The sequence below is a fragment of the Macaca mulatta genome, chromosome 6 (genome assembly GCF_049350105.2).
Source record: "Macaca mulatta isolate MMU2019108-1 chromosome 6, T2T-MMU8v2.0, whole genome shotgun sequence".
NCBI classification, from domain to species: domain Eukaryota; kingdom Metazoa; phylum Chordata; class Mammalia; order Primates; family Cercopithecidae; genus Macaca; species Macaca mulatta.
In genome coordinates, this window is record NC_133411.1 from 1375566 (window position 1) to 1397656 (window position 22091).

General features: G+C 51.3%; 2 protein-coding genes, 1 long non-coding RNA gene and 1 pseudogene across 5 annotated transcripts in view; 3 read left to right on the top strand and 1 right to left on the bottom strand.

Annotated features, from left to right (window-relative positions):
- Positions 1–22091, top strand: part of PDCD6 (programmed cell death 6) — a 39395-nt gene that overhangs the window by 1181 nt on the left and 16123 nt on the right. The window lies entirely within an intron of this gene.
- Positions 100–2710, top strand: LOC106998625 (ubiquitin domain-containing protein TINCR-like). Its single transcript, XM_078004545.1, has 2 exons — positions 100–315; positions 2417–2710. Exons 1-2 carry the CDS (start codon positions 239–241, stop codon positions 2568–2570), a joined length of 231 nt encoding a protein of 76 aa, XP_077860671.1. The 5' UTR covers positions 100–238; the 3' UTR covers positions 2571–2710.
- Positions 5562–6891, top strand: LOC144341368 (uncharacterized). Its single transcript, XR_013418234.1, has 2 exons — positions 5562–6392; positions 6438–6891. It is a non-coding gene; the product is annotated as an uncharacterized LOC144341368 (long non-coding RNA).
- Positions 9081–10081, bottom strand: LOC144341366 (uncharacterized; annotated as a pseudogene).

The following is a 22091-nucleotide window of genomic DNA, read 5'->3' on the forward strand; positions in this document are numbered from 1 at the left end:
GTGGGACCTGGGTCGGGACCCAGAAGCCGCTGAGTGGGCCCGTGGGACCTGGGTCCGGACCCAGAAGCCGCTGAGTGGGCCCGTGGGACCTGGGTCCGGACCCAGAAGCCGCTGAGTGGGCCCGTGGGACCTGGGTCCGGACCCAGAAGCCTGCTCTGCTCGCAGTGGATAACTTTCTTTCTGAAGTTCATTTTCCAAGGACAAAGGGATCATTAGGACAAACTATTATTACTGCTTCATGGTGGAGATGCTTCTGGTTTCTGTTGTGGCTGCCGCTGTTATTTGGAGTGCCTCACCAAGCCGGCTGACAACTGCGTGCATGAGCACAGGGAAAGGCTTCTTGTGAAATGAAAACTAGGTTGTAGGTTTAGGAGGGGAATAGGAAGCTTAGCTCTGTACAGCCGGAAGCCTTTTGGTAAGTTGGAGGTCCTTGAATTTCCTCGGTGACTGCATCTTGGTGACTTCTCTGAATAGACCTTCGAGGGCCTTGGGGGGTGGTGGTTGGAGGGCTTGGGGAGCTCAGGCAGCACTTGTGTGGGGAAGTGGCTGTTACAGGAGCCGCAAACACGGGGACTGCATTCCTGGGGAAAGGATTGGGGGTGTTGGAGGCGCTGGCAGGGGAATTATGGGGAGGTGTTCTTATCAGTGTGCGAATACTGGACGTTCAGGCGGCGGGAAATCCGGGTCCTTGGGTGTTGTGAGCTCCCTGCAGTTAGTTCTTGCCAGTTTCAGCTCAATTGATCCCCGTCCCCTGCGGTATCATTGGACACATTTTACTTCATTGAACACCTGACTGCAGCTTTTTCTGTAATCCCTCAGGGGCAGTCATCTTTTCCGATTCTGTGTATAGTTTCCCTTTCCAGATCCGTGCCATTTAAGCTAGAAAAGGGGTCGGTTTTGAGATGTTGTGAAAATGTTAAAAGGCTCCTCGTTATTAGTGGGAAGTACCTGATGTTGCCAGAGACTGGACTGGGGCGCGGGGAGCACTACGGCTGCTGGACACTGCCTCACTGCGCTGTGCCTGGGGGGATGCTTCATTCAGCCTTACTGCCTAATGATTTGTGAGGATTTGTGTTTTCACAGTAACATGTTTACCTTATATTCTGACATCAGTTCCTGATACGTGACGTGTGGGCCACAGATGCTGGTGTATTATTTCACATGCATTTATATAGATTGTTTTCAGGGAATTCAGAAATTCTATTATCGGCACTAGTGATTGTGCTTTCTTGATTTTTCTCTTTTCATTATTCTTAAATCCTCCTTTTTTAAATTTGCATCTCGGTTCCTTTATACTTGGGAAGTGCAAGACATGGCTACTGGAAAAAGATGTCAAGAGAACCTGGAATCCAGTAGGCTACAATTTGGCAAATCTTAGCTTAAAACGTCCTCAATGTTGACCACAGTGGGTGCAGATGGCTCTGTGCATCATCTGTGAAATGTCATCAGATGACCACCCAGGTTCAAGTGGTTTGTCACCAGGGTGGTACGAGCCACACAGAGTGCCCTCCCCAGAGGCCATGTCGCGGAGACATTTATTTTGAGTGGTTTTCCAGTGAGTGATGCAAGATTTATGATCCATTTTAACAGCCTGCTTTTTATGCGTTTGCTCAGGTTTTTAGATTTTAGGTTTCGTTTTAGGTTTTCTGTTAAACTTGCTCACCTAGGAGTGGTGGTCAAATACTGGACCTCATTAGCGTGAAAGCCTGCCCACCTTGGCAGGCTCCACTGGAGTGCTTTGGGGCCTGCCTGGATTCCAGTCCTGGCTCTACCAGTTTTGTGTCCTCGCCGTTACTGGGAGGGAATATTGAGGAAATGCATGCGAGGTGCTTCCCGTGATCCTGGCACGGAGCAAGTGCTCAGTGACTGTCAGCTGCGATTATTAGTAGTGGCTAATACACGACCACTGTTCTTGGCCAACAAGCCCGCTCAGAGCTTTAATGGTTTTCCGTCACCTAATGATGGTGATGATGATTTCCACTTACTGAACACTCACACGTTGGGCTAGGCACTTAAATCCAGGGTCAGCATTATTGTTTGGGGGTTGGGGGCAGACACCTCCTGCTCTGACTTGTGTGTTTGGGTTCCCGTATTTTCACCAGAGGGTGTTAGTCCTGCCCCACTTCAGCTGGTCCTCAAAGCATCTATAGCTCTTTAATCATCAGCAAGTATCTGTCAGAACATAATGTTGGTTTCAGCTGCTACTAAATATCTACCAGGAGCCTGCTTGAGAGAGAGAATTGCCTGACAGTTGCTGAGTCCCCCATTCCTGAGATACTTTGAAATCAGTGTCTGGCTTAACCCAAGCTGTGCATCGGGACCTCTCACTGTGTTCCCAATGGAGTCACTTTTCTTAGGCACCCCCCTTTACCTTGGGTTCTGAGCTTCCTCTGCCTTTCATCTCTGTAGGATGAAGCCCACTTGCCCTTCAGGATGCAAAGCCCTCTTCTCTAAAGTGCCTGCCGGGCCAGGTGCAGTGGCTCACGCCTGACCTCCCAACACTTTGGGAGGCCGAGGCAGGGGGATCGCTTGAGCACAGGAGTTTGAGACCAGCCTGGGCAACATTGTGAGGCCCTGTTCCTTGAATTGCCCTGGGAGATTTCCTCAGCTTGTGCTGGGGGCATGTGGCCCCATGAAGCCCGTAGTCACTGTCCACCCCGAGGGACGCTGGCTTTGGGGCTCACACGCCTGCTGCGGGGCAGCCCCAGGAGATGGCCACCCTGTTCCTCCCTGGAGCTGGAGGTGCAATGTGTGCTCAGCAGCTGTGGTGGCTGTTCTGTTCTGTTTGCGTCTTATAAACCATTTACCTGATTACATTTTCCTCTTCAATTTAGCTGCTAGAAAATTTAAAGTCCGGTTGGTGGCTCGCCAGTAATGAGAGTTTACAGTAGAGGTAAACTTTATGACAGTCTTAGACCTCTTCACTTTCTCCTCAGCCAACGTGGTTAACATTTACTTTATTTTGCTGTACTGTGTCTTTGTGTTTCCTGAGTTCCTTCTGGAATAAGGCGGGTCATTAGTGAGCACAGGTTTCTGGTCGTCTCACAGCCTCAGGCAGTGGGCGGTGCTGTCCGTGCTCCCTTTCCGGTTGCCTGTGGTAGCTCTCAAGTTGCAGGGCTGCGATTTGAAGCCTGATGTAGTGCACCGTGTTTCTGTCGTGTTCTGTGGTGGTTTGCTCCTCACGTGTGAGCATTCACCCTGTGGCCCTGTGTTTTTCCACCACACCTCTGCCTGGTGGCATCCTACTGGATGTCTCAGCCGAGCCACTCTGTTCTGGATGCCCTTGTCCCCAACCCCTTTGCTCTGGGCTCTGAGCTTCTTCTGCTTCCATCTCTGTAGGATGAAGCCCCACCCGCCCTTCAGGATGCCAGCCTTGGCAACATCGTGAGACCCTGTTTCTACAAAAAGTCAACAAAATGAGCCAAGTGTGGTGGTGCACGCCTGTAGTCCCAGCTACTTGGGAGGCTGAGATGGGAAGATCACTTGAGCCTGGGAGGTTGAGGCTGCATTGAGCTGAGATCAAGCCACAGCACTCCAGCCTGGGAGACAGAGCGAAACCCTGTCTCAAAAAAACAAAGAAAGTGGATGCGTGCTGCTCCTGCCATTGGGTCATCGCAGCATTTTTCTTTTCTCTGATGCGCACCTTTTTCCTCATCATGGGGTCTCATGTTTTCGTAGTTCCCTCTCACTACAGGATTGTGAGCTGCGTGAAGGAAGGTTCATAGTTGTGTTGTATGTACAGACACACAAAATTTGTCTTTGGACAGACACATATCAATCCGCTTCCTTCTCCTCTCTGAATTTCTTTATATAAAAAAATAATTAGAGATGGAGTCTCACTGTCTTTCCCAGGCTGGTCTCAAACTCCTAGGCTCAAGCGATCGTCCCGCCTCAGCCTCAGCCTATACTAATATGAATTCCTATACTAATGTGATTGAAATTAGTGTGAGTTCTATAATAATTGTTCTCCCAGATTGGACTTCTGTTTTGATAGTAGAAGTAAATTATTAGGCTATTTCAAGAAATCAATATATTACTGGTAGAAAAACTGAAGGTACAAAATAGCCTGGTTTCTCACTTCAGTTAAATTTGTGCTTCTGAGTGTTTGTATTGTAGGTGAAATTGCACTGAGAAGGTATTTGTGGCCCGTACACTGATTCCTTGATGAGACTTGTTTGCACAGGAGAGCTGCTAAAAATTACTGCTCTCAGGGAGGTCTGTGGTAAACAGGTATGAAGAAGAAAACTGTTCTCTGCTCTTCTTTTTGCAATAAAATGTTACAAACTATCTTGAGTTCGATCCCTTTCGGGTGTTTGGGTTTTTTTTTTTTTTTTTTAAAACATTCACATATTTCTTGGAATCATAAGAAATTAACTTTGTGCTTCTGAAGTAGGTTTGCCTTAATATAACACTGATGTATTTGTAAGGGGCATTTTTAAAGCTGTACTTTAAAAAATAATCTTACATTCTTTTGAAGGTTTTTTTTGTTTGTTTTTGAGACGGAGGCTCGCTGTCTCGCCCAGGCTGGATGCAGTGGCGCGATCTTGGCTCACTGCAACCTCCGTGTCCGGGGTTCAAGCAATTCTCCTGCCTCAGCCTCCTGAGTAGCTGGGATCACAGGCGCCTGCCACCATGCCCGGCTAAATTTTTGTATTTTTAGTAGAGATGGGGTTTCACTGTGTTAGCTAGGATGGTCTCAATCTCCTGACCTCATTGTCTGCCTGCCTCGGTCTCCCAAAGTGCTGGGATTACAGACGTGAGCCAGGTGGCCAATATGGTGAAACCTCATCTCTACTAAAAATACAAAATTAGTCGGGAATGGTGGTGTGCGCCTGTAATCCCAGCTACCCGGGAGGCTGAGGCATGAGAATCACTTGAATCCGGGAGGAAGAGGTTGCAGTGAGCTGAGATTGCACCACTGCACTCCATCCTGACGGACAGTGAGACTCCGTCTCAAAAAAAAAAAAAAAAAAAAAGGAATAACCCTTGTTTAGGTGTTACAAAATCCAGGCCAGACAAATCTAAACTTAGTCTCACACCTAGTTCCTAGACTAGTCTTTTCTCCAGCTCAGGTTTGGCCTAAGCCTCAGGGGTCCTTACTTGGTGGGCGCCACCTGCTCCCTTCCCCACCTTTGTTCCTGTTTTTCCTCTGCTGGCTCCTCCCGGGCTGGGTGTGTTCAGAGGCGGAGACAGGCTAAAGGTCTTTGGCTTTTAGGTTCTGTTGATGGGTGAGTTCCAAATACCAGCTTTCTCTTGTAGGATATTTCATTTAGTTATCTATTAAAAATACTTATTTGGAACACACCATTCATGTGCCAGACACTGTTCCAGGCACTGGGGATAGGGTAATAAATGAGATCAACAGAAATACCTGCCCACGTTAAGCTCCTGTTCTAGGGAAGACGAAAAAGAGAGAAAATACACGTGTCCTTAGTACATTAGAAGGTTCCAAGTACTGTAAAGAAAAATAAAGCAGGCTGGACTCGGCGGCTCATGCCTGTAATCCCGGCACTTTGGGAGACAGGTGGGAGGATTACTTGAGCTCAGGAATTTGAGACCAGCCTGGGCAACATGACAAATCCTGTCTCTACCAAAAGAAAAAAAAAATTAGCTGGGTGTGGTGGCGGGCATCTAGTCCCAGCCACTGGGGAGGCTGAGGAGGGAGAATTGCTTCAGCCCGGGAGGTGAAGGTTGCAGTAAGCCGAGATCGTGCCATTGCACTCCAGCCTGGGTGATAGAGCCAGACCCTGTCTCAGAAAAAAAAAGTAAAGAAAATGAAAAAAAGAAAGCAGAGATGGGGCAAGCAGGGGAGAGGGCTGGGGACACAGGGGAGGGTGCTGGGGATGCAGGGGAGGGGTTGAGAACACGGGGGAGAGGCTGGGGACGCAAGCTTGCCTGAGTTCCCACAGTTCTCTTCCCCTCTCCTGTCACACAAGGCGTGGGCCCCCTGGGGCTTGTGGTGGTTTTGCGCCAAGCTAATATCTTGTTCTTCCCAACAGACAGAGGCCCACTGAGGCTTCTCTCTCCTCCACAGGGAACAGCATTGGCCTAAACGTGCAGACACCATTGCAAAGGGAAGTCAGCTCAGGCGAACCCGCTGGTGAAGAATGATTCCAGCGTGGGGACACAGAGGCCGACATTTCTTGCCATGGGTGATTTAATGTTGGGCCTCAATTTTTCACTCTCCTGTAAGAGTATGACACAGCTCGAAGCTGCAGCCTAGCCAGGGCCCGAGGGAGGGTGGATGGACTTATCCATCCCACAGGTGTTGCTCGTGGCTGGGTGACTTAACTTCTGCCAACGAAATTTGCACGGACACGGCACAAGCAGAAGCCTGGAATGTGCGGGCACTGCCAGGCCTGCCCTCTAAGGCTCTTGATTTTCCCCACGAGGTGCTGCCAGGCCTGCCCTCTAAGGCTCTTGATTTTCCCCACGAGATGCGCGTGCCCCGGGGAACAGCGGCTCTGGCTGCAGGATGAGAGGCGTGTGGAGCACACATGGTTCCCATGCTCAGCCTGGAGTCAAGCCCAGACTAGATCAGCCTAAGCCCAGCCACGCCACGGGTGCAGGAGTGAAGAGCAAATGCTAACTGTCCATGACAGTGGCTTTCAAAGGGGCGTGTCGTGTACCTCATCCCAGCAACAGTGACGGCATTTCTCTGTCAGTCAATCGGTAAATGATTATTGACAAGCAGTGTGCTGGGAAGCTAGAGTGATTTGAGTAGATTTGGCCTCTATTCTCATGGAGCTTCCTTTCTAGAGGGGAAGGCAGATGATGGATAGATAAATATAAATGATTCTAATAGTTGGGGCAGCAGTCATTAAAAGTAATGGAAAAAAAAAAAGGTGGGAAGGAGCTGGTGCTGCAGTTCGTTAATAGTAATGGCAAAAATCTCAATGACTTCTGCACCAACCTAACACAGTAATCACGGGTGTGCAAAATGTGGCAATGGGGAAGTTCCAAGTGCTAGGATAGCATCTGGCTTCCTGGAGTCAGGAGACAGGGGTTGGCAACCTAACCAAGGTTAAGTCCCAGTGAGGGGGTGGGCAGGGAGCGATATTTCAGTGGAGACTCCAAGGACGCGTGGTATTTAGAGAGTAAACCCCGATAGTGAGAGGGGAAGTGTTTTTGTCACAGAGAAGAGCCTGTGCGAAGGCTGGTGGTGCGGGAGGACACCGTGTGTTCATCCACCTGAGGGGCGACCAGCAGGCTGGAGCTGAGTGAGTTAAGAGGAGGATGCGGAGCCCGGGAAAGGCACTCCAGGCAGAGGGCACAGCAGGGGAAAGGTTCGGAGTCAGGACTGAGCCTCTGTGGTTTGGGGAACTGGCAGAGGACTGTCCGGGAGGAAGGGAATGGCAGAGGGAAGAGACCTTAGGCCAGAGTAGACGGCAGGGCTGTGCTGGGCACTGTGGGCTGTGGATGGGAGCTGGCATTTAAGAGGGGAGACCGTAAGCCAGGGCAGGTAGGTGGAGGGCCGGGCTGGGCACCAGAGTGAAGACCATAGGCCAGGGTAGAGGGCAGGGCCGTGCCGGGCACTGTGGGCTGTGGATGGGTGCTGGCACGTAAGAGGGGAATCCACAGACCAGGGCAGAGGGCAGGGCCATCCTGGACACCTTGGGCTGTGAATGGGAGCTGGCATTTATGCTTGAGTGATGGGGACATGTTAAAAGATTTTAAGGAGGGGAGTAACATTTGGGATTAATGTGTATTCTGGGAATCTCAACAAAGTAAATTCATAGTTTGAATTTTCACAAGACTTCTGTACAGGCAGAGAGAAATAATATCGGGTCTACGGCTGTGTGTTGATTATATTAAAAATATTTCTAAGTTTTTAAACGTCATTTCAACTGGTGTGTTTCTGTCTCACATTGGACATGAATAGATTGCAAGGTTAATGGAAAGTAGAAAAGTTAACTCATGAACATAAAAGATACATCGATTTGAAAACAAAACATTTATTCATTTACTTCCGCTGCAGTTTTCTTGACTGCTGAATTTCGTGAGAAGGGATTGTTCAGGGAGGGTTGTGGGGCTGAAGACTCGGACAGGAGCTGGTGCTACCGCTGTTCAAAGCTGAGGGTGGTGGAGCTGGAGCCCTGGGGAGGAGCCGACGCTGCCTTTAAGTCTGCCTGAGAGTCGTTGAGCTGGAGGTCCACGGAGGAGCTGGTGCTGCCACTGATGTCTTAGATTGTGGAGCTGAAGACAGTGAAGGAGCCGGTGTGGCTATTCCTCTGTGAGGGTCGTGGAGCTGGAGATCCAGGGGGAGAGGTGATCTAGTTTGAGGTTCATGCAGCTGCAGACCCAGAGAGGAGCTGGCGTTTCTTTAGTTTGAGGGTTGCGCAGCTGTAGAACCCAGGAGGAGCTGGCATTTTTCTAGTATTAGTGTCCTGCAACTGGAGAGGAGCTCATGTTCCAGTTTGAGGGCCATGCAGCTAGAGACCCAGCGGGGAGCTGATGTTCCAGTTTGAGGGCTGTGCTGCTGTAGATCCAGGGGGAGCCGATGTTCCAGTTTTAAGGTCTGTGCAGCTGGAGACCCTACGGGGAGCTGATGTTCCATTTTTAGGGCCATGAAGCAGGATACCTGGCAGGGAGCTGATGTTCCAGTTTGAGGGTCGTGCAGCTGTAGATCCGGGGGGAGCCGATGTTCCAGTTTGAGGGCCGTGCAGCTGGAGCCCAGGGCTGAGCTGATGTTCCAATTTGAGGGCCGTGCAGCTGGAGACCCGGCGGGGAGCAGATGTTCCAGTTTGAGGGCCGTGCAGCTCGAGACCTGACGGGGAGCAGATGTTCCAGTTTGAGGGCGGTGCAGCTGGAGACCCGGGGGAGAACTGATGTTTTAGTTTCAGGGCCGTGTAGCTGGAGCCTGGGCAGGGAACTGATGTTCCAGTATGAGGGCCCTGCACCTGGAGACCTGGGGGGGCACATCAAACTGGAACATCAGCTCCCCTCCTGGTCTCCAGCTGCACGGCCCTCAAACTGGAACATCGGCTCCCCGCCTGGTCTCCAGCTGCACGGTTCTCAAACTAGAACATCAGCTCTCTTGCCATGTGTCCAGCTGCACGGCCCTCAAACTGCAACATCAGCTACCCCCGGGTCTCCAGCTGCATGGCGCTCAAACTGGAACATCGGCTCCCCGCCTGGTCTCCAGCTGCATGGCGCTCAAACTGGAACGTCAACTGCCTGCCGGGTCTCCAGCTGCACGGACCTCAAACTGGAACAGTTTGAACTCGGTGGGGCAGCTCCTGTTCCAGTTTGAGGGCCGTGCAGCTGGAGCCCAGGGCTGAGCCGACGTTCCAGTTTGAGGGCTGTGTAGCTGGAGACCCAGCAGGCAGCTGACGTTCCAGTTTGAGGGCCGTGCAGCTGTAGATCTGGGGGGAGCTGGTGTTCCAGTTTGAGGGCTGTGCAGCTGGAGACCCGGGGGGAGCTGATGTTCCAGTTTGAGGGCCGTGCAGCTGTAGATCTGGGGGGAGCTGGTGTTCCAGTTTGAGGGCTGTGCTGCTGTAGACCCAGTGGGGAGCTGATGTTCCAGTTTGAGGGCCGTGCAGGTGGACACAGGGCAGAGAGCTGATGTTCCAGTTTGAGCACCATGCAGCTGGAGACTCAGCAGGGAGCTGATGTTGCAGTTTGAGGTCTGTGTAGCTGGACACATGGCAAGAGAGCTGATGTTCTAGTTTGAGAACCGTGCAGCTGGAGACCAGGAGGGGAGCTGATGTTCTAGTTTGAGAACCGTGCAGCTGGAGACCCGGAGGGGAGTTGATGTTCCAGTTTGAGGGCCGTGCAACTGGAGATTCAGGGTGGCGCCGATGTTCCACTTTGAGGGCGATGCAGCTGGAGACCCGGTGGGAGCTGATGTTCCAGTTTAAGGGCCCAGAAGCTGATGTTCCAGTTTAAGGGCAATGCAGGTGGAGACGCAGCGGGGAGCTCATGTTCCAATTTGAGGGTCATACAGCTGGAGAACTAGGGAGGAGCTGATGTTGTTTTCCTTTGAGAGCCGTGGAGCTGGACACCTGGAGAGGAACTGGTGTTCTAGTTTGACGGTTGTAGAGCTGGGGATGCAGGGAGGAGCTGTTGTCTTTATAGTTTGAGGGCCGTGGAGCTGAAGACCCTGGGAGGAGCTGTTCTAGTTTGAGGGTCGTGCAGCTGGACACTCTAGGAGGAGCTGATGTTGTTGCAGTTTGAGTATTGTGCAGCTGGAGATCTAGTGGGGAAGAGGTCCTGTGATTCGAATCTAAGGGTCTCAGGGCTGGAATCTATGAGAAGAGCCAGTGCTGCCTCTCATGTCTTAGGCTGTGGAGCTGGAGACCCACGGAGGAGCCCGTTGCTGGTGTTTCTCATTGAGGGTTGTGGATACAGGGTGGAGCATTGTTTTCTAGTTTGTGGGTCGTGGAGCTGGAGACCCGTGGAGGAGCCGGTGGTGGTGTTTCTCGTTGAGGGTTGTGGAGCTGGAGATACAGGGTGGAGCATTGTTTTCTAGTTTGTGGGTCGTGGAGCTGGAGACCCGTGGAGGAGCCGGTGGTGGTGTTTCTCGTTGAGGGTGGTGGAGCTAGAGATACAGGGTGGAGCGTTGTTTTCTAGTTTGTGGGTTGTGGAGCTGGAGACCCGTGGAGGAGCTGGACTTGGTGTTTCTAGTTGAGAGTCGTGGAGCTGGAGACGCATGGAGGAGCCGGAGTTGGTGTTTCTAGTTGAGGGTCATCGAGGTGGAGATGGCGGAGTAGTCGCTGTTGATGTTCTTGTTTAAGGGTCATGGAGCTGGAGATACAGGGTGGAGCGTTGTTTTCTAGTTTGTGGGTCGTGGACCTGGAGACCCATGGAGGAGGTGTCCTTAGTGTTTCTGGTTGAGGGTCGTGGAGTTGGAGACACGCGGAGGAGCCATTGTTGGTATTTCTAGTTGAGGATCGTGGAGCTGGAGTCCCGCGGAGAATCTGGTGTTGGTGTTTCTTGCTGAGGGTCATGGTGCTGGAGACCTGCAGAGGAGAAGCTGTTGGTGTTTCTAGTTGAATGTCGTGGAGCTGGAGACCCGCCAGGAGCTGGTGTTGGTGTTTGTAGTTGAGGGTCGTGTCGCTGGAGACCCGCGGAGGAGCCGGTGTTGGTGTTTCTAGTTGAGGTTTGGGGAGTTGGAGACCCGTGGAGGAGCCGGTGTTAGTGTTTCTAGTTGAGGGTTGTGGAGGAGAAGACCTGCAGAGGAGCCGGTGTTGGTGTTTCTAGTTGAGGTTTGGGAAGTTGGAGACCTGTGGAGGAGCCATTGTTGGTGTTTCTCGTTGACTGTTGTGGAGCTGGAGATATAAGGTGATGCGTTGTTTTCTAGTTTGTCATTTGCGGAGCTGGAGACCCATGGAGGAGCCGGTTTTGTTGTTTCTAATTGAGGATCGTGGAGCTGGAGACCTGTGGAGGAGCCCATGTTGGTGTTTGTAGTTGAGGGTTTTGGAGCTGGAGACTCGCGGAGGAACTGCAGTTGGTGTTTCTAGTTGATGTTTGTGGAGCGGGAGATACAGGGTGGAGCATTGTTTTCTAGTTTGTGGGTCGTGGAGCTGGAGATCTGTGGAGGAGCTGTCGTTGGTGTTTCTGGTTGAGGGTTTGGAGTTGGAGACACACGGGGGAGCCATTGTTGGTGTTTCTAGTTGAGGATTGTGGAGCTGGAGACCCACGGAGGAGCCGGTGTTGGTGTTTCTTGCTGAGGGTCATGGTGCTGGAGACCTGCGGAGGAGAAGCTGTTGGTGTTTCTAGTTGAATGTCGTGGAGCTGGAGACCCGCCAGGAGCCGGTGTTGGTGTTTGTAGTTGAGGGTCATGTCACTGGAGATCCGTGGAGGAGCTGGTGTTGGTGTTTTTATTTGAGGTTTGGGGAGTTGGAGACCCATGGAGGAGCCATTTTTGGTGTTTCTCGTTGACTGTTGTGGAGCTGGAGATACAGGGTGATACGTTGTTTTCTAGTTTGTGCTTTGTGGAGCTGCAGACCCGCGGAGGAGCCGGTGTTGGTGTTTCTCGTTGAGGGTTGTGGAGCTGGAGATACAGGGTGGAGCGTTGTTTTCTAGTTTGTGGGTCATGGAGCTGGAGACCTGCAGAGGAGCCGGTGGTGGTGTTTCTCGTTGAGGGTTGTGGAGCTGGAGATACAGGGTGGAGCATTGTTTTCTAGTTTGTGTGTCGTGGAGCTGGAGACCCGTGTAGGAGCCGGTGGTGGTGTTTCTCATTGAGGGTTGTGGAGTTAGAGATACAGGGTGGAGCGTTGTTTTCTGGTTTGTGGGTCGTGGAGCTGGAGACCTGTGGAGGAGCTGGAGTTGGTGTTTTTAGTTGAGGGTCGTGGAGCTGGAGACCCATGAAGGAGCCGGAGTTGGTGTTTCTAGTTGAGGGTCATTGAGGTGGCAACGGTGGAGTAGCCGCTGTTGGTGTTTTTGTTTGACAGTCATGGAGCAGGAGATACAGGGTGGAGCGTTGTTTTCTAGTTTGTGGGTCGTGGAGCTGGAGACCCGTGGAGGAGCTGGAGGTAGTGTTTCTAATTGATAGTCATCGAGGTGGAGTTGGCAGAGTAGCCTCTGTTGGTGTTTTTCTTTGAGGGTTGTGGAGCTGGAGATACAGGGTGGAGCGTTGTTTTCTAGTTTGTGGGTCACAGACCTGGAGACCTGTGAAGGAGCTGTTGATGGTGTTTCTGGTTGAGGGTCGTGGAGTTGGAGACACGTGGAGGAGCCATTGTTGGTGTTTCTAGTTGAGGATCGTGGAGCTGGAGACCCGCGGAGGAGCCGTTGTTGGTGTTTCTCGTTGAGGGTTGTGGAGCTGGAGATACAGGGTGGAGCGTTGTTTTCTAGTTTGTGGGTCGCGGAGCTGGAGACCCGCCGAGGAGCCGGTGCTGGTGTTTCTTGTTGAGGGTTGTGGAGCTGGAGATACAGGGTGGAGCGTTGTTTTCTAGTTTTTGGGGTGTGGAGCTGGAGACCTGCAGAGGAGCCGGTGGTGGTGTTTCTCGTTGAGGGTTGTGGAGCTGGAGATACAGGGTGGAGCACTGTTATATAGTTTGTGGGTTGTGGAGCTGGAGACCCGTGTAGGAGCCGGTGGTGGTGTTTCTCGTTGAGGGTTGTGGAGCTAGAGATAAAGGGTGGAGCGTTGTTTTCTTGTTCGTGGGTTGTGGAGCTGGAGACTCGTGGAGGAGCTGGAGTTGGTGTTTCTAGTTGAGGGTCGTGGAGTTGGAGACCCATGGAGGAGCCGGAGTTGATGTTTCTAGTTGAGGGTCATCGAGGTGGAGACGGCGGAGTAGCCACTGTTGGTGTTTTTCTTTGAGGGTCGTGGAGCTTGGGATACAGGGTGGAGTGTTGTTTTCTAGTTTGTGGGTTGTGGACCTGCAGACCCGTGGAGGAGCTGTCGTTGGTGTTTCTGGTTGAGGGTCGTGGAGTGGAGACACGCGGAGGAGCCATTGTTGGTGTTTCTAGTTGAGGATCGTGGAGCTGGAGACCCAGGGAGGAGCCGTTGTTGGTGTTTCTCGTTGAGGGTTGTGGAGCTGGAGATACAGGGTGGAGCATTGTTTTCTAGTTTGTGAGTCGTGGAGTTGTAGACCCGCAGAGGAGCCAGTGCTGGTGTTTCTCGTTGAGGGTTGTGGAGCTGGAGATACAGGGTGGAGCGTTGTTTTCTAGTTTGTGGTTCGTGGAGCTGGGGACCTGTGTAGGAGCTGGAGTTGGTGTTTCTACTTGAGGGTTGTAGAACTGGAGACCTGCAGAGGAGCCATTGCTGGCGTTTCTTGTTGAGTGTTGTGGAACTGGAGATAGAGGGTCCAGCATTGTTTTCTAGTTTGTGGTTTGCGGAGCTGGAGACCCGTGGAGGAGCCGGAGTTCGTGTTTCTAGTTGAGGATCGTGGAGCTGGAGACCCACGGAGGAGCCGTTGTTGGTGTTTCTCGTTGAGGGTTGTGGAGCTGGAGATACAGGGTGGAGCATTGTTTTTTAGTTTGTGGGTCGTGGAGCTGGAGACCCATGGAGGAGCCAGTGGTGGTGTTTCTTGTTGAGGGTTGTGGAGCTAGAGATACAGGGTAGAGTGTTGTTTTGTAGTTTGTGAGTCGTGGAGCTAGCGACCCGTGGAGGAGCCAGTGTTAGTATTTCTAGTTGAGGGTTGTGGAGGAGAAGACCTGCAGAGGAGCCGGGGTTGGTGTTTTTTGTTGAGGGTCGTGGAGCTGGAGACCCGCGGAGGAGTCTGTGTTCGTGTTTCTTGTTGCGGGTCGTGGAGCTGGAGACCTGCAGAGGAGCTGGAGTTGGTGTTTCTAGTTGAGGGTCGTTGACCTGGAGACCCGTGGAGGAGCCGCTGTTGGTTTTTGTAGTTGAAGGTCGTGGAGCTGGAGACCCATGGAGCAGCCGCTATTGGTGTTTCTAGTGGAGGGTCGTGGAGTTGGAGAGCCGTGGAAGTGCTGCTGTTGTTGTTTCTAGTTGAGGGTCGTGGAGCTGGAGACCTTCCAAGGAGTTAGTGTTGGTGTTTCTAGTTGTGGGTTGTGGAACTAGGACCCGCGGAGGAGCCGTTGTTGGTTTTTCTCATTGAGTGTTGTGGAGCTGGAGATACAGGGTGGAGCGTTGTTTTCTAGTTTGTAGGTTGTGGAGCTGGAGACTCGCGGAGGAGCCAGTGTTGGTGTTTGTAGCTGAGGGTCGTAGAGGAGGAGACCTGCAGAGGAGCTGGTGTTGGTGTTTCTTGTTGATGGTCGTGGAGCTGCAGACCCGTGGAGGAGCCAGTGTTGGTGTTTCTAGTTGAGGGTCGTGGTGCTGGAGACCTGCGGAGGAGCCGCTGTTGGTGTTTCTAGTTCAGGGTCGTGCAGCTGAAGACTTGCAGAGCAGCCAGTGTTGGTGTTTCTAGTTCAGGGTTGTGGAGCTGGAGACCCACGGAGGAGCCATTGTTGGTGTTTCTTGTTGAGTGTTGTGGAGCTGGAGATACAGGGTGCAGCGTTGTTTTCTAGTTTGTGGTTTGTGGAGCTGGAGACCCGTGGAGGAGCCGGAGTTCGTGTTTCTAGTTGAGGGTTGTGGAGCTGGAGACCCGCAGAGGAGCCATTGTTGGTGTTTCTCGTTGAGGGTTGTGGAGCTGGAGATACAGGGTGGAGCATTGTTTTCTAGTTTGTGGGTCGTGGAGCTGCAGATCCGTGGAGGAGCCATTGTTGGTGTTTCTCGTTGAGGGTTGTGGAGCTGGAGATACAGGTTGGAGCATTGTTTTCTAGTTTGTGGGTCGTGGAGCTGGAGACCCACGGAGGAGCCATTGTTGGTGTTTCTCGTTGAGGGTTGTGGAGCTGGAGATACAGGGTGCAGCATTGTTTTCTAGTTTGTGGTTTGTGGAGCTGGAGACCCGTGGAGGAGCCGGAGTTCGTGTTTCTAGTTGAGGGGTGTGGAGCTGGAGACCCGCGGTGGAGCCGTTGTTGGTGTTTCTCGTTGAGGGTTGTGGAGCTGGAGATACAGGGTGGAGCATTGTTTTCTAGTTTGTGGGTCGTGGAGCTGGGGACCTGTGGAGGAGCCGGTGGTGGTGTTTCTCGTTGAGGGTTGTGGAGCTAGAGATACAGGGTGGAGCGTTGTTTTCTAGTTCGTGGGTCACGGAGCTGGAGACCCGCGGAGGAGACGGTGTTGGTGTTTCTAGTTGAGGGTCATGCAGCTGGAGACCCACGGAGGAGCCGGAGTTGGTGTTTCTTGTTGAGGGTCATGGAGCTGGAGACCCACGGAGGAGCCGGAGTTGTTGTTTCTAGTTGAGGGTCATGGAACTGGAGACCCGCCCAGGAGCTGGTGGTGATGTTTCTGGTTGTGGGTTGTGGAGCTGGAGATACGGGGGGAGCGTTGTTCTAGTTTGTGGGTCGTGGAGTTGGAGACCCACGGAGGAGCTTGTGTTGGTGTTTCTAGTTGCGGGTTGTGGAGCTGGATACCCGCGGAGGAGCGGTGTTGGCATTCCTAGTTGAGGTTCGTTGATCTGGAGATATAGGGGGGAGCATTGTTGTTCTAGTTTGTGGGCCCTTTAGCTAGAGACTTGGGGAAGAGCTGATGTTCTAGTTGAGGGTCGTATGTCTGGAGACCCAGGGAGGAGCTGGTTCTTCTGTTGTGTAAATCTGAAGGTCGTCGAGCTGGAGATCCAGGGAAGAGCTAGTGCTGAGGTTCAAGTCTGAGAGGCTCGGAGCTTGAGCCCCTGGGAGGAGCTGGAGCTGCCACTGTCTTAGGTTGTAAAGCTGGAGACCGAAGGAGGAGCTGGTGTTACTTTTGTAGTGTGAGATTTGTGGAGCTGGAGACCCAGGGAGGAGCTGGTGTGTTTCTAGTTGGATTGTCATGCAGTTGGCGACCCGGGGATGAGCTGATGTTGTCCTAGTTTGAGTGTCATGGAGCTAGAGACCCACAGATGAGCTGGTGCTGCTGCTGTTTAAATCTGAGGGTGGTGGAGCTGGAGATCCGGGGAAGAGCTGGTGCTGTGGTTCAAGTCTGAGGCTGTCAGAGCTGGAGCCTCCAGGAAGAGTAGGTACTGCCACTGATGTCTTAGGTTTTGGAGCTGGAGACCTAAGGAGAAGGAAGGCTGGTGTTGTAGTTTGAGGTTCGTGGAGCTGGAATCCTGGTCAGGAGCCAGTGATGCTGTTTAAGTCTGAAGTTTGTGGAGCTAAACATGCAGCTGATGTTGGGAAAGTAGAGAGAGAGAGAGAGAGAGAGAGTTACAGTACCCCAGTTGAAACTGTACATGTAGCTGAATCCCAGGCAAGTTAAGCCTGGGAGCTTCTCAGTCCTCGTGATCATTACATTCCTTTTTCTTTTACAGAGTTTGTATTTGTTTTCTGTCTCATGAGATAGGAAGACCCTGATTAATACCCTCAGGAATTGAAAAGCTTAAAAAAAACTAAGTGATTTTGCTATAATCATAATAATAGAAATTAAACTATGATTATCCTGACAGACAAAATCAGACAACCACACACAATATCTTTCAATCAGTTAGTAAAATAAAATATAAATTGAAAAATAGACCCATGCAAAGCTATAAAAGTTATTTCTTGGAGAAGCGATGGATGACAGAGATTAATCTGAGAGTTACTATTAATGGAGAAACTTAGAACTTACCATTTTTCCTGTGAGGTTTCGGTGCTGATACTGATACTCTGTGAGTTCTGGCCGCTGAGTCCGTTTGCACAGCCTGGCGATGCAGCAGGTTCACAGAAGGGCCCTGTCCCAGCTGCTCCTGCTCCACTATGATGGTGCAGCCTCTGCTCTGTGTCGTGAGGGGAGACCAGGCCTTTGATCACAAGCGTATCCATGGTGAGGTTCTGTGGATGGAACCTCATGGATGTTCCTTCCTGATGTTCATCGGCCATCTTGCTATTTAATGCATCTTGTTTATAACTGTGTTCTAAATATTGAATAGAAATAAAGCGTTGGTACAGTATGGGTAAAATATGAAGAATATCGACACATTGGACACAGAGGACCTCCACCAAGTTTAGGGAATGAATCTGAAGAGACATAACTTCAGATGTTCCCTGGAGGCCCTGCCTGAGTCCCAGTCCCTCCCCTTCTCCTACAGAGGGAATCACTTCCTGCTTTAGTCTTTATTGTTCCCATACTTTTTTTCACAGTACGTTTCTTTCACCGCGTATGTGTACATCCCCCAAAATATGCCATTTAGTTTTTGAACTTTCTGTTTTCTTTTTGAGGCAGGGTCTTGCTCTGTTGCCTCGGCTGTAGTTTTGAACTTTGATGTGAGGAAATTCTCCTGCGTGGCTGCTCCTATGCTGCATGGCTCTGAGCATCTGCTCAATGTCTGTTTTTGTCTTCCATTCTCCCCCTGAGACCCACCCACACTGACGTGGTTCATTTTCCTTGTGTGATCTCCCGTCTCCGTTCTCCCCCTGAGGCCCACCCACACTGACGTGGTTCATTTTCATTGTGTGATCTCCTGTCTCCATTCTCCCGAAGACCCACCCACACTGACGTGGTTCATTTTCATTGTGTGATCTCCCGTCTCGTTCTCCCCCTGAGGCCCACCCACACTGATGTGGTTCATTTTCATTGTGTGATCTCCCATCTCCATTCTCCCCCTGAGACCCACCCACACTGATGTGGTTCATTTTCATTGTGTGATCTCCCGTCTCCGTTTTCCCCCTGAGGCCCACCCACACTGACGTGGTTCATTTTCATTGTGTGATCTCCTGTCTCCATTCTCCCGAAGACCCACCCACACTGATGTGGTTCATTTTCATTGTGTGATCTCCCGTCTCCGTTCTCCCCCTGAGGCCCACCCACACTGATGTGGTTCATTTTCATTGTGTGATCTCCCGTCTCCGTTCTCCCCCTGAGGCCCACCCACACTGATGTGGTTCATTTTCATTGTGTGATCTCCCATCTCCGTTCTCCCCCTGAGACCCACCCACACTGACGTGGTTCATTTTCATTGTGTGATCTCCCATCTCCGTTCTCCCCCTGAGGCCCACCCACACTGACGTGGTTCATTTTCATTGTGTGATCTCCCATCTCCGTTCTCCCCCTGAGGCCCACCCACACTGACGTGGTTCATTTTCATTGTGTGATCTCCCATCTCCGTTCTCCCCCTGAGGCCCACCCACACTGACGTGGTTCATTTTCATTGTGTGATCTCCCATCTCCGTTCTCCCCCTGAGGCCCACCCACACTGACGTGGTTCATTTTCATTGTGTGATCTCCCGTCTCCATTCTCCCCCTGAGACCCACCCACACTGACATGATTCATTGTCATTGCTGCGTGATCTCCCGTCGTCTGAGGGGAGCACGGGAAATGTCTTCATGGCCCTGTGAGTGAGTGTTTGACCAGGTTGGGGCCCTTAAGACTGTGTTTTGCTAGGAACGTTCTTGGGCATTTCTTTTTACACAAGTGCAAGTTTCTTCGGGTCAGTAGATTTCTTTTTTTTTTTTTTTTTTTTTTTGAGACGGAGTCTTGCTCTGTCGCCCAGGCTGGAGTGCAGTGGCGCGATCTCGGCTCACTGCAAGCTCCGCCTCCCGGGTTCACGCCATTCTCCTGCCTCAGCCTCCCGAGTAGCTGGGACTACAGGCGTGAGCCACCGCGCCCGGCCTGGGTCAGTAGATTTCAAGTTTTAAAATTTCATCCCAGGTAAGAAATGTAATTTTCCTCATAACCCACAACACACACCCTTTCATATACAAGTGTAACAAAAATATATTTCATAACCATTCTTAGCAGTGCCTGGTGTTCCTGCTACTCTCCATTCTCCCCAACACTGGCATTGATTGGGTTGTGGGATTTCTGCCAGTCTGGTGGGTGTCACATGATATCTCCCCGTTGGGCTGAGCCCCTCTTCGTGTTTTCATTAGCCGTTCCTCCACATCTCCTCTTCTGTGGAGGGCCGGTTCAGCTCTTTTGCCCAGTTTTTGTTGTTTGAATTTTTGCACTTTTCTTTTATTATTCCAATTATTATGTTTTTGAGATAGAGTCTCACTCTGTCACCCAGACTGGAGTGCAGTGGCGTGATCTCAGCTCACTGCAACCTCCACCTTCTGGGTTCGAGTGATTCTCCTGCCTCAGCCTCCTGAGTAGCTGGGATTACAGGCGCACGCCACAACACCCAGCTAATTTTTGTATTTTTCCTAGAGATGGGGTTCCACCATGTTGTCCAGGCTGGTCTGAAACTCCTGACCTCAGGTGATTCTCCTGCCTCAGCCTCCCAAAGTGCTGGGATTACAAGCGTGAGCCACCATGTCCAGCCTGCCTTTTTCTTTTTCAAAAGGACTCTTTATAGATTATACCTATTGATTCCGGTGACTATCTGTGTGGCAAACATGGGTTTGAATCCACCAGGATGAACATGGAGGATCTCCTCTCTGGTGGCAGAAGAGACAGAAAGGGATAGGAGGGGAGAGAGAATCAGAGCCAAGAAGAGGCTGTGTCAGGTGGGGGTTGCAGGCTGCTGTGAGGACTTGGCTGCTTCTCTGAGTCGGTGGGATTAGCAGGGGATTTAAACAGAGGAACCACGGGATTTCCCCTGTGCATTTCTGCCATGGTTGGCTCAGCTGAACGCACCTCTTGAACAAGACTTGGCCTTGGACACCCAGAGGCCCTTGGGTGAGGGTTTACCTCCTGGCATGGCCACTGACACATCCACGTTTGGCGCCCACACGACTGGGCGGCCCCGAGACCTGCTCTGCCTGGGCTTCCCCTTGGTGGCGTTTCTCAAGTTTGTCCCCTCTCAAGTCTGCCCCATCCGGAAAACCAAACACCTCTCTCTCCTACATGGAAACCCCCGTCAGAACCTCCCAACTCACGGCATCCCGTCAACATCACAGTCCCGACTTTCCCACACGGACAAGCCCATGGGACCCCCTGATGGGCCAGGACAGCGTCAGCACTAAGACACGCCCTGAAACTCACAGAAAGAGCGGACCAAGAAGACGGGAACTGCACAGGGCACTGAGAGCTGCAAACACCCAAGATACTGTCAGAGACGGAAAAAGGTATGGCCGTGGCTGACACAAAATGTTACTCAACATTTATCACAGGCCTAAATGGAGAACATAACAATATAAAACCATTAGATAAAAACACAGGGGAAAATTTGTATGGCCTGGGGTTAGGTGAAAAGTTCTTAGACATGAAACCAAAGGCATGATTCATAGAAGATTGACAAACTAAATTTAGTCATAATTTAAAATTATAATTCTATAAAGCAATATAAAAATCTTAAAAGAATGAAATGCAAACTATGGGCTAGAAAAAAAATACTGGTTAATCACACATCTCACAATGTACTGGCACGCAGAATATACGAAGAACCGTCAAAACTTAACCATAAGAAAGTAAAAGCCCCAGTATTAAAGAGAAGGCAAATATTTTAATGGAGCCCTCATCAAGGAAGGTATAAGGAGGGCATATTGCCCGAGAAAGAGGCTCAACATCATAGAGATGCTGGAGAAATGCCAGTCAACAGTAGCTCTGCAAATCTATTAAAATGGCTAAAAACAGACAAAAACCACGGGCCAACCCAGCTTCTAGTGACGATGCAGAGGAACCGGGACCCTCATAAGCGGCAGTGGGAATGGGAGGGATCCCGCCATGCTGGAACGTGGTCCGGGAGTTTCTTATTGAGTTAAGCACATCCTTACCATGTCATCCAGCAACCCCACTCCTGAAATTTCCCCCAAGAGAAAACTTAAACGTGCACACACAAACCTGCACTCAAGTGTTTAGGCCTCATTGCTCATTGCCAATAACTGGAAGAAAACAAATTGTCCATCGGCAGGAGAAGGCGTGAACCAACGCGGATGCTTCCACACAGGGGGCACCAACCAGCAGTGGAAACATGCACCCAAAATGCCCCAGGTCTCCCAGGCCACATGCCTGGTGAAGAAAGCTAGTTTTGGTGGGCACAGGCCGAAGGATGCCGCCACATGACACCTTGGAGAAGACAGTGCTACCGTGTTGGGAAGCAGGGCAGTGGTTTCGAGGGGCTATGGGTGGAGGGGCGAATGGAGGCGCTCTCTGGGGCGAAGGCTGAGCACCTGCACCTCACTGTGGGCTGCGGCTGAGAGGCTGTACAGCAGACACTGGCTTCAGTACATGCAGACTGAAGGAGGAAGGCGCCCACAAGTCAAAGACAGAGGGTGTCACCTCCATGAAACAAAAACATTAAAAAAAAAAACCTAAAATTAAGTATTTCTTAAGCACGTTGGACTTTGAGTTGACACAATCTGCCTGGGAGCATGGAACAAACCACCGGCTTGGCGACCCCGGAGGGACAGGGTGGAGGGTTTAGACCTCAGTTGAAGGGCTCAGTACCTGGCTATAGGAAATAACAGATTTCAAAAGCGGCAGGGAGGAAATAATTTCTGCTGATGAGGTTGCATTTCCCCAGATAGCTGGCAGAGTAAATTAAAGCAATATTGTAAAACAATGCACATCTTGATGGAATCTCAGGATCACAAGGTTGTGTTGAAAGAGATTTGAACATGTCCAGGAAAGAAGACAAATGAGCTGAATCTTGCAGCTGCCCTTCAATGGGGGAATGGGCTGGGTGGCAGTGATTCTCCGTGACATTGCAGGAATTCTCCTGGTTGGATCCTCAGGAGCCTTTTCTTCTTGTCCACACTCACCTTTGGGGGTTGGTGTGAGTCCTTGGTAGTCATGACTGCACTCGGGGCTGGG